This window comes from Bidens hawaiensis, unplaced genomic scaffold (genome assembly GCF_021521415.1).
Source record: "Bidens hawaiensis isolate Kalapana, Puna unplaced genomic scaffold, B.hawaiensis_p1.1 tig00054948_1, whole genome shotgun sequence".
Classification (NCBI taxonomy): domain Eukaryota; kingdom Viridiplantae; phylum Streptophyta; class Magnoliopsida; order Asterales; family Asteraceae; genus Bidens; species Bidens hawaiensis.
In genome coordinates this window covers 117,755-129,763 of record NW_027499913.1, presented here as the reverse complement: position 1 = coordinate 129,763, position 12,009 = coordinate 117,755, and the positions used below count along the sequence as shown (strand labels likewise).

The 12,009-nt window shown below is 36.8% G+C and overlaps 2 protein-coding genes across 2 annotated transcripts; both read right to left on the bottom strand.

Moving 5' to 3' along the window:
• Positions 1-1,016: 1,016 nt before the first annotated feature.
• Positions 1,017-7,137, bottom strand: LOC143600830 (uncharacterized). Its single transcript, XM_077078401.1, has 8 exons — positions 6,950-7,137; positions 5,873-6,214; positions 5,520-5,779; positions 4,130-4,271; positions 3,580-3,951; positions 3,370-3,501; positions 3,136-3,264; positions 1,017-2,889 (listed from the first exon to the last, which is right to left on the bottom strand). The coding sequence occupies exons 1-8, from the start codon at positions 7,055-7,057 to the stop codon at positions 1,168-1,170; spliced, it is 3,207 nt and encodes a 1,068-aa protein (XP_076934516.1). The 5' UTR covers positions 7,058-7,137; the 3' UTR covers positions 1,017-1,167.
• Positions 7,138-10,375: 3,238 nt separating this feature from the next.
• LOC143600829 (uncharacterized) lies at positions 10,376-10,839 on the bottom strand. The gene is made up of 2 exons (XM_077078400.1): positions 10,617-10,839; positions 10,376-10,542 (listed from the first exon to the last, which is right to left on the bottom strand). The coding sequence occupies exons 1-2, from the start codon at positions 10,837-10,839 to the stop codon at positions 10,376-10,378; spliced, it is 390 nt and encodes a 129-aa protein (XP_076934515.1).
• Between the last annotated feature and the right edge of the window lie 1,170 nt (positions 10,840-12,009).

Here is a 12,009-nt window from a genome sequence, read left to right as displayed (position 1 = left end):
GTGAAAATAGTCAGACCATATAGACGAAAACCAAACTTAACTACATTTTAAAGCAATAAAGATTGTTTATAAGTATAATAAATAAATAATAAAAGTCCAAATACTTGGCCGAATTGTTAAATAATCAAACCACAAAAAAAAATGTTATGTTGACCAAACATTGTGGCTTAGATGGCTTGGTCTATTTTAGTAATTATAAAATATTTTTTCATATAAAAATATAGCATATTTGTAATAATGGATACCAATTTCGTTTTCATTGAAAAGGTTGATTCAGTGATTCTGTAGGCTGTAATTGGTGCAAAACTTGAATGGTAGGGGATGCATTTGTTTCTTTTCTTCTTTATGAGAAAAGGAATATACTTTAGTTCGCCTGTCAAATTGCAACAAAATATATTACACAATCTAGTGAAACTTTTAAGATTAATATTACTTATATTTAGTTTTTATGAGCATCATTAAACATTGTTGAATATTCTGTTCTGCTGGTTTTAGTTCAGGTTGAACCCTTCACTAGTACATAATATTTTAAAAGCGTTGAAAACTTGAAATTATTAAAATTATACAATTGTTAAGTGTCATCATCATCATCATCATCGTACTCAGTATATCCCACCAATAGCAAAGCTATGGTAGGGTCTGAGGAGGGTAAGATGTAGGCAGCCTTACCTCTACCCCATAGGGATAGAGAGGCTGCTTCCGGTGAGACCCCCGGCTCGATTGTAAAAGTTTCACTAGATTGTTAAGTGTATGAGTATTAAATATTTCAAAATAGCTAGGTAGAATTGTAAAAGCCATACTTAGTAGTACCCGCAAGAAAACCTGCAGGCCCGTTATATCACGAGTAATGTATGCAACGATGGTTTTACAATCATGTATAGCGCTGAGATTGCCAAAGCGCGTGCATGATTATTCCTAAATGCTTAAAGAAAGAACTTGTTTACGTCACTCAACAACGTCAAACGCACAATAAAATATGAAGCAAATGCTCCATTGCTATATGAAAATCAAAAAGAACAAACCGCAAACAAGCACCCATCAAACAACTCAAACTCTATATCTTTACACGAAAAATCCAACAAAAACGCAACCAATCAAACTAGCACATCAAACATTCTTGAGATTTATTACCGTCATGAATAAAAACCCACGATTCCCGACATGATATTAGAACGAAAACCGTATCCCGTTGCTTGCTGCAAATAAGTTATACTCTTCAACTTCAACAGCATCTTTTGCACAAGCATGACCACCTTCAACGGCATCTCCTACCACCTTTGAAGGCAAACTTCCGTCAACCTCAACTGACCCATTAGCAAGAGCTACGGGCCCACCAAAATGGAAGAGCGAAAACCCGTTATCATCTTTCCTTGTTTTGTCAGAATTCTCATTTTTCTCAACCTTTTGTAGAGCCGGAGCATTGGCATGGTCCTCCTGAACCGTCATGTTGATACCGTTGACTTGTGGGACCGGTTGGTAAATTGGCGGTGGACCGTGGTTGACCAATGGTGGGCCCAGTGGTTGAAGGTTACCTACACCATACTGAAGGAATGGTGAGTTCCCGTTCAAACCATACCCAAATGGGCTTGGGAACAGGTACGGGCTTGGATGCAGTGGCATTAAGCCGTTGGCTGCAAGGCCTGTTACCCATGGAACCGGGCCTTGATGGCAATAACCCATAGATGGAGGTTGGAACATGGGGAAATGGATGCCTTGAGCTTGCAATGGTGGGGGAATAATATTATTTTTATTCCCCGTAACATCTTTTTTCGTGGTGTTTTCATGAAACAATGCGGGTTTAAATGGTAAATCGCATGAAGACCCTTTTGTAGGTGCCTCTTCTCCCTTTGTATCCCGGTTTTCAGAACACGCGGTTTCTTTAGCTAACTCGGAATGCTGACTAGCATCTTCTGAATCTGATGTGGATGATGATTCAGGATTTTGTGTGTTAGAAGAAAACGAAGAACAGCTATCAGAATTTGAATTACTACTTGTGCATAGATCAGCAGGCCGGCCTATCGTATCGACGTCATTCTGTATATTTCTATTCAATTCCTTAGGGTTGTCGTGGTCTTGATAAGTTGCCACTGAATTCGTCCCGTTTGATGAGTCAACAGGTTTACCTTTGACCGGTGAATCTATACTACTTTTTGGTTCCCATGTTTTCTTTGTGGTTTTAACATACTCTATTTGATTACTGAATTTGTTTCCACGATGATACGGTTTCGTGACATCTGTATAGTCGTTTTGTTGGTAACAACTGCAAGCATGAGGGTCATATCTGTCATTTGACCTGTAATGAGAACAATACAATTTTTCACTGTACCTTGAACCATTTGACCTTGCGTTAGCCCGATTATTATTGCTTCTTAGAGGACGGTTTACTCTAAAACCATCACTGTGAGCCCTCGGGTCAGGTTTGCTTGCCATACCACCACTTTCAGAGACCACCGCGAACCGCCCTCTATCAGACCATTTTGATGATTGGTCCCAGAATGACTTAGGTTTCCTACGAGGATGTTTTGAGTGATCACTTGCATATGACACGTCATCATTTAAATTTTGATCCTCATGAATGCAATTTTCTGATACAGGTGTAAATGACATGGTATCTTGAATATCTTGAATATGAGTATCTTCTTCTGTTTTGCATAGAGAGTTAATGGTGTCACTGGCATTTGACTCATCTTCGATACTTGTTTGTTCCTCATCAAGGGCGTTATACGAAATAGAGGGAAGTTGATTGTGTTGACTATTTTCTCTTTCTTTTGACTTATTTTTTAATCTCTCTTTCCTACGGAGTTTCTTTTCTTTTTCTTTTAACCTTCTACGCTCCTTCCGTTCTTCTTCTTCACGCTTTTCATTCTCTTCTTCTTCAAGCAGTTTAAACTATAAAAGCAATTAATGTGTTAACTATGAATATCAAATCTTTTAAAATAACAATCTACTGTTTTAATAAAGCAATGCATGGGTTTTTGCTTATTAAAGATGCACTTTTGACGACTTACAGCCTCTTTGACCCATTTGACCTGATTTGTTTTTGCTTGTTTTTTACCAGTTTATCCCATAACTAAACATAAACGAGTTCATAAGTAAATGTGTACAATTGCAATATCTAAAAGAAGAGCAACTTACCTGTTTTTCCAAAGTAATAATATCCTTGCACGCAACAAGCACACGCTCTTCCAATAACTTTAGTGCAAGTGATACAAAAATGCTATGTGCATTTTGACGAGCGGTGCCTTCTCTGAAAGCCTTTTCAACCTGATAATAATTAGCAAAGATAATGTAAATAAACATACCTTTTCAGTCACTTTATTAAATTAATGCCAGGTTCATCAGAAAAAACACAAATGTAAATAAACATACCTGTTCCTTAAAAATAACAGTAGCAGCATCTAAAAGAAATTCCCGAGCAAGTTCAGGACTTTTTGCGTGTTTTTGAGGACGGGAGCACTCTCCATCAAGTTCATTACCATCATTATCCACAGAATCATCATCCTGAAATTAACTTAAAACAGTTAAGACTTATAATAACATGCCATACAAATTAACTTAAAACAGTTAACCTTGTAATACCTCTTCTTCTTCAGCCTCTTCTGCGTGCTCAAAGAACCTTCTAATGCCTTCTCCTCTTGTAATTGTGACAAAACCATCACCAACAAGAAGCCTGCAATGTACACATTGTTGACCCTTCAAGGCATGAGCTTTGACTGAAAGTTCATTGCATCGTCCATCCTTTTTCCATGCTCTTAGAGTGATGTAGCAAGAATTTAAACCTGTGAGGTCTAGACCGTTCACTTGAGCCCTTACTTTTAAACCAACATTTTCAAAATCTAGAATATCAGATTTTCCTTCTCCAGTTCCAACAGCCCATTCATAGTGGTGATAAGTTCCTGCTGAATCAGCATAGTTTCGATGCCAATCCGCCTGGATTTTATTTCGAGTTACCTGCAAGTATACAGTTGCTTCATCTGAGTTACATAATGCATAAAACTGTGTGAGATACAGTTAAAAGTTTAAAAGCTGAAGTAGAGTTTGAAACTTGTGATTAGTGATGTTTAATGGCATACGCAAGAAATGTTATTAAGGTTGAGATTTGTGATTTAATTTGTTGTGTCAAACACACCTCGTACTGGAAGCTTGTATCCGCTGCACAGAACCAACTTGTGCAGCGAGCTTCTCTCCTCGTGCGCTTTAATTCTTTCAGTTCCTTGAACTCCCGAATTACGTTTTTTCTGCAGTCTCTACAGAACCTCTTGCTATCAAACCTGTAAAATAAGTAGGCAAAAGGTTTATTTTGTAAGTAAATAGAATGCCAAACAAAATATACCAGCAGTTTAAGAAAGTTGTATAATAATTACAGGAGTTCAAATTGAACTAATTTTTTACTTCAGCATTTCTCCTCATTATCTATTCTTCTTCACAAAAAGAGTTGCAGGATAATGAGGGTGGGAAGCAATTGCTAGAACTTGGTGTCAAGATCAACTGAAGGGGTGATTAAGTTTACAGATTTCACCCGAAAGTGGCACTCATACTTATATATTCAGCTTGTCATCATACAAATATATGAAATATCCTTAAATAGTTAAACTGTTAACAGATTATTCAGTTATCCCACTAGAGCTTATATCAGTGCCAAATTCAGCTCATGAGAGAACCAGAGCTCTGAACACAAGTGCTATTGCCATACAGCTTTGTATCTCATGTTTTGTGGATCAACCATAACAAAGATCCAACCATTCACATGAAAGATTAAAAAGAAAAAAGGCACAGGCTCTTATGCTATTGCAATACTATGTTATCATGATCTTCAACTTATTAGATGTTATGATCCAACATTGAAGCTATGGGGCAGCAACATTTCATGACAAGCAGTAATCAAGAAGGTTCAAAGAACGAATATTTTGATTTAGATATTCTTCTACAAGCTATTTTTAAGCAATACTTCAACTTAGATGCCAAACTTGCGGGGGCTTATGTTGTTGGTCAGTTTATCTGGGGCAAGTTTATGAGATCTAAATAGGATGAACTTTGATAGAAAGACATGCTGCTTAAGGTGAATACCCAGAGATCATAGTATTTCTATTGGTGTGGAGCCTAAAACCAAGTACATTTTACTCACGTTTGTGAATTCCTACCGTTTTAAATTAGCCGGGTATACATAATATATTCGATGGGTTTCTAAACCCTAATCTTAACCAAAATGTTAATGTTCAACTTCAAACATAACAGTCATTCGAAACTAGAAGCTTGTTTCAGATGCAGTAGCGTAGTTTACTTGGTACCATAACTCCATGAAATTTCAAATGGCCCCCAGTTAATTACATCTTATTCAACCCTTATAAAAGGCCACAAAAAAATGCCAGTATATCTGATGCTCTATTTAAGTATTTAAGGAAGAAGCACACAAAACTTCAAAGGAACATTGAAATATTCTTTTCCTTTGATGATGTGTGTACAGTATTTTATGAGGTTATCTGAATAGCTTGCTCACAAGGTCAATAGTAGCAACATACCTATACATTAGGCGTTCCATAAAATCATCCTCTTTCATCTTTAGAAGAGAATGCCGTGTCTCTTCTCCTAAAGCAGACCAAAAGTCAACCAAAGTGTCAACAGAAAGCCTCGCAGTATGCAATGCGCATGTTTCGCGAGTCCCATGACCTCTACCATACCCCAACATCCCTTGACTGATCCATCCGCGACCTCCACCTCCACAGGCATCAGGATAAAGTAGCTCACGCTCCCGTTCTCTGGCTCTGGCACTGCCAAATACCTGATTGAGTAAAATGTGAGATACAAAATATAACCACTCCACATAAAGGACAACAAACAAAGCAAAAGTTATATAAGTTTACAGCTGACACACATTTTGGAGGCCTTTTAAAGACTTTGAATATAAATAGCAATCCAGAAGAGTAAGTGTTCCTTCACGTGTAGTGGTTAGACCTCCCCAAGGATGTACGGATGGATCTTGAATGTCATCATCACACATGGATGTCACACAAGAATCTTCAATAATGCTATTCTTCTGAGATTTTACTCCATCCTGCTGCAACGACTTTCCGTACATGACAATTTGAAAGAAACCTTCTAGAAGCAGCCCATTGCATCTGGAGCAGTACATATTTTTTCTAGCTTGTTCAAAAAGAGTTTGTTTATCAACTCTCAGGAGCTCTTGCCGAGCTTGTGGTGATAACTCACCCCAGAACTACAATAGATATACAAATTCAGTCACTAACAAAGTTTCAGTTAATTATGCATCTCAAACAAAATGAAACTTTTTGTATTTGATTCATTTGAGATCAGCAGTCAGAATCCAATGCTTTCAAAATTTAATACAAACTCATATGAGTAAAATAAAAAATGCTTTCAACCTTAATAGCTTCTACCTAAATAGATTACATTATAACACTAATACCAGCTTAATTGAATGTAATTTTGAGATATGCCTAATATTTCTAATCTAAGTTTGGTTTTATAGACACAACAGACATGAATCTGTACATTGCCAGAAGCTAGCTAGGTCTTAAGAAATTGTACTTTGCACTTATTTATTGTAACACTACATGTCCCAGAAGTCATTGTAGCACTACAATTAATAACTGCAAAATACATATTCATAAAACCTAGCTAGCTTCTGGCAATACACAAACACACACACAGTTACATGTATATCCTGTCTGTCTCCCAGTAGCATTTCAGTTCCTAATTTATTGCACTACCTGGATCACTAACTTATTAATAATCTATTCTTATACTCTATAAGAATTGAAGCAACTTACAATTAACAGCAGGCATGAAAACAATATGTTAGCTAATACAGATCCAAATAAACTCTAACTTATTATTATATAATAACGCTAACTAATTGTTCAATTAAGTTGTGAAAACAAACAAACAAATTAAGATAAAAAAAGAAATAATAAACAGAAAGGAAGCTTACCTTCTGGAGTTGATTGCAGGTGACGTCGTCATGGCGATGGTTAGACCAGAAGGAATGAACAGATCCATTTGAGTAAGACGTCGTCGTATCAGAGGCTAATTCCGGCATCGCTTATATTCAATTAACCTCTCGCACATTCCATTACCGAATCCGATCGAAATCAAATCAAAGTTCGTGTTACGGAATTGAGAATCTGATCCAGAAAAACGAAATGAAATTGTTACGATAGATCGTTGCGAGATTTGAATCTGAATTATTATTATTATTATTATTATTGATTGATTGATTGATACGTGTACCTGATGATAGAAATGAAGGACGGAAGGAAGGATCTGTGAGAATTTAGAAAGAAAGAGGCGCAGGGAATTTCGATGAGATTTAGTTGTGTGCGTATATGTATGTATGTATATATATATATATATATTGGTTCTATTCTATTGTGATTGTCTATCTGGAGAGAGAAAGAAAGAAAGAAAGAAAGAGAGCTTGTGTGGCTTGAGCATGGGTGCACGGTAACACGGAGGAGATGCTATTGCTAGATATCGTATTGTTATATTATTACCTTTTTCTTTTTTATAATATAATAATAAGTATTTATTTACATTTATTATTAAGATCGGAGGTCATTTATTGACTATATATATTTCTCGGTTATTTTTCCTTTTAAAGTTAATGTCAATCAAAATAAAATTCATGTCATCCACGAATAGTGTAGTAACATTAGTGTGACATGATATCAATGATAAAAGTTACGTGTTACGTGATATTAATGTTTGGATCGATTGGTTTTCTGTTAGACGCATTATTCGGACCGGCTCACTAGGGTTAAGCTCGATAATTAACGATAAAAGGAGGCTCCATCAGTATTGGTAAGAACCAAAAAGTCTTTTTCACCTCTCTTGATTTTTTCTAAAATGTTTTTTTATGAAGGTTTATGTATGCATCATTGCTATATTTGTACTTTGTTTGTAGCATGCATATATTGACTTTAGCGTCTTTGTTCTAGGGGATCTTCAAACGAGTTGTTAATGGTTTTAGAGCCTTTATTCTGGTTTGGAGGGACGCCTCTAAATTAGAAGTCCTTTTCTTACATTGTTGTTCTCTAGTTTCGCTTCTAACTTCTAACCCTATGGATTTTTTTGGCAACAAATGAAGTACATTTACATATGCTATTTATATATTTATATTTAACAGTGGAATGACATTGATTCAGTAAACATTTTTATTTTTTTTAACTTTCGAAATATATATATATATATATATATATATATATATATATGTATTTGTTGGTAGTGTTTACGAGAAAGTTCTTTTTATTTTTTCTTCATATTTTCTATTTGAGTTTTGCAATGTTTATCTAAGGAAGAAAATGACGAGTCTAGATATTGAAGTTTCTTTTCTATTTTGAGCCATGTGTAAGTCTGTGGTGTTGGTTACACGAATTTGTTTACTGTAATTTGTTGGATTTTAGAGTAATTTTTAAATGATTGGCCTGAAATATTTGCATTCACCCTTATTACTGAGACCATCCCCCCCCCCCCCCGCGTTTTGGGTTGAGATTTTGGATGCAACTTTATGTAGGAAACACCGATGAAGCTTTTGGTCAAACTAGCCGTTAACCAACAACTATTTAAAAATTTTAATTTTTTTTTTCTATATAATTCATCCACTCCACAATCAAATCTCATATGTTTATAAAATTCTCTTCTCAAACTCTATATACAACCAACTCTCTACAAAATCAAACCTATGGATTCTCCCACTACTATATACAAACATTTTTTTGGATCAACCAACAAGCCGACGACGATGCGGAGGAAGAGGTAATTACGAGTGCAGTTTTGCTCGCGACAAATTATATGAGTTCTCTTCGTTCTCATCCACCCCCAGTTTCGTAAAGAACATATATTGAATGAGACCCTTTGGCAGCGAATGCTCGTTTGATGGCAGATTACTTTGATGAGTCGCTGAGATACAAGAACCCGAAGATTTTTAGGCGTCGATTTCGGACTATTTATTTTTAAGCATTGCCAAAGATTTGGAGCGTGATTTTGAGTACTTTAAGCAAAAACCGGACGGTTGAGCGACGCTAGGATTCACCTCAATCCAAAAGGTTACTTCGGCTATACGCGTGCTCGCCTACGGAAACACGATCGACATCAATTACGAGTGCTTAAAGATGACCGATAAAATAATCCGAGACACCTTGGAGTATTTCTGCTACAGTATATTTCAATTTAAAAATATATATACATCACCTATAGTTTTTTTAAAATTGATTTTAATTAATTATTTATATAGGAATAATAAAGATATATGCTCCACATTATCTAAGAACGCCCAATAGTAACGATCTACATTCTACAACAGATTTAAGAGGCGCATGTAAGGGTGTATGGTTTATCGGGCATGATCGGGAGTATAGATTGTATGCATAGGAATGGGCTAACTATCCAACCGCATGGCGAGACCAATACACATGAGGTGACCAAAAAGGACCAACAGTCAGTTTTGAAGCGAGTGCTTCATACGACCTTTGGATTTGGTCGGCGTTCTTTGGTGTCGCCTAGGGATGAGCTAGGGATGGTACTAGTATCGATCCCGAAAATCCCGATCCCGAACATTTGAAATATTTGGCACCGCTACCAGTACCGAAATGTTTGATTCGATACTGGTAGTTCGTGAAAAATTCGGGAAATATCGGTAGCGTACCGAACCGCGGTACCGTACCGATACCGAAAACTAAAAACTTGGTACCGAAGGTACCAAATTGATACCGAATTCGATACCGGTACCAAAAACGCTCATCCCTGGTGTCGCCGGTTCCGACAATGACATAAACTTCTTGGAACAATCGTATGTGATGGAGGGTTACATCTCCAATACCGTTCCTGTCGCTTCGTTTTGGGCTAACGATAACCATTACCCACATGGTTACTATTTGGGTGATGGGATATATCTGGAGTATTCGATTATCGTGAAAACGTTTAGAGACCCGATCAATGAAAGAATAGATTATTTTAAGAAAGTGCAAGAGTCTTCCCAAAAGGACATCGATAGGTATTTTGGGGTTTTTCCAACGTTGGCATTTTGTTAAAAATCCATGCATAGTCATGTTTTGCAAAATGTTGAAATGCCAGTTGGGTGTCACATGGCGTGAAATGCCTGGATGTAGGGCATTATGACTACGCATGGATTTTTAACAAAATGTCGACGTTGATGAAGAACCCCAAAACACCTTTCGATGTCTTTTCGCGAAGACTCTTGCATTTTCTTAAAATAATCTATTTTTTCATTAATCGAGTCTCTAAACGTTTTCACAATAATTGAATACTCTGGATATATCCCATCACCCAAATAGATCACGTGTGGGTAGTAGTTATCGTATAAACCAATCGCTTGAAGACTGACCGTTGGTCCTGTGTATTAAGCTCTCCATGCGGTTGGACAGTTATCCCATTCCCAGTGCATACGATCTATACTCCCGATCATGTCGGGTAAAGCATGCACCCTTGCATGCGCCTCGTAAATCCGTTGTAAATCATTGCAATTGGGCGTTTTTAGATAACGTGAAGCATATATCTTTATTATTCCTATATAAATTAATTAACAAAAATCAATTTAAAAAAACTACAAGTGATATAATTTTTTTAAAATTGAAATATACCGTAGCATAAATACTCCAAGGTGTCCCGAGTTGTTTTATCTGCCGTCTTTAAATACTCGTCATTGATATCGGTTGTGTTTCCGTAAGCGAGTACGAGCATAGACGAAGTAACCTTTTGGATTGCGGTGAATCCAAGCGTCACTGCGACCGTCTGGTTTTTGTTTAAGTAGTCAAACTCGCGCTCCAAATCTTCGGCAATGTGCAAAAATAAACGTTTAGACATTCGAAATCGACACCTAAAAATCTTTGGTTCTTGTGTCTCGGCGACTCATCGAAGTAATGTGCCATCAAATGAGTGTTTGCGGCCAAACGATCCCGTTCAATATATGTTCTTTTCGAAATTGGGGGTGGAGGAGAGCGAAGAAAACTCACATAATTTGTCTCGAGAAAAACCATACTTGTAATCGCCTTTTCCTCCGCATCGTTATCGGCTTGTTGGCCGCTCCCTAAAAAACGGTTGTATATAGAAGTGCGGAATCCCGGGTTTGATTTTGTAGAGAGTTGGTTGTATATAAAGTTTGGGAAGAGAAATTAATAAAAGTATGAGTTTTAATTGAGGAATGAATGAATTATATAGGAAAAAAATTTTGTTTTTTTTTAAATAGCCGTCGGTAATGTTTAGTTCGACCACAACCCTTTTCATATGGCGTTTCCCACATAACATTGCATCCTAAAAAGTTACCCAAAACGCCCCCCGGCGGGGGGGGGGGGGGGTGCCCGGCGTTATGGGCTCAAAACGCCTCACAACTTAGCCGACCACGGACGATCTTAGTGGTAGTTTCATGTCTATTTGTACATTATATATTATACTGTAACATAATTATTCAATCATGTGCTAAATAAATAATTAGGGGTCTACATCGTTAGACTTTGTAATTTCTTGTAAGACTATCCGTGTGGAGACCTCATCCATATCTCACAAGGGTATGATGGTTTCAGCTACACCGGCCCGCAAGAAATAGATGGGGCGCCATCGAAGCGTCATCCCTTAACAACATGAAACACAAATTATATTTGAGTTCGTCCTATTAACAACCAACCACAATATTTTATTTTATTTTATTTTTTGTTATTATGTTTTTGTTTCCTTTTCTTTACTATCTAACGACTAACATATCCTTGTTAACTCATAACTTGATAGTTAAAGTCTTACCGGCTACGTGACAGTAATATAATGCTTTCAGTAGCCCTTGCTAGGGGTGTTCTTTGGGTTATTTATTCGGGTTTCGGGTTGTTCGGGTTTGAGCTCAAAACAAATTGACCCAAGAACCTACCCAAATAAGTTCGGTTTGTTCGGGTTTCAGGTAAATTCGGGTTGGGTTTCGGGTTTGACAAATAAAAAAAAAATCCACCTTTAACAATATCATAAATTAAAAAACCATATTCCAAGTCG

Excerpts from the sequence above, each read along its gene's own strand:
- LOC143600829 (XM_077078400.1), bottom strand. The coding sequence starts at position 10,839 with ATGTCTAAACGTTTATTTTTGCACATTGCCGAAGATTTGGAGCGCGAG. Across the intron at positions 10,543-10,616 it reads CTTGGAGTATTTATGCTACG|GAATAATAAAGATATATGCT; the intron begins GTATATTTCAAT and ends TAATTTATATAG.
- LOC143600830 (XM_077078401.1), bottom strand. The coding sequence starts at position 7,057 with ATGCCGGAATTAGCCTCTGATACGACGACGTCTTACTCAAATGGATCT. Across the intron at positions 3,952-4,129 it reads ATACAAGCTTCCAGTACGAG|GTAACTCGAAATAAAATCCA; the intron begins GTGTGTTTGACA and ends GTATACTTGCAG. Across the intron at positions 3,265-3,369 it reads CTGTTATTTTTAAGGAACAG|GTTGAAAAGGCTTTCAGAGA; the intron begins GTATGTTTATTT and ends AATTATTATCAG.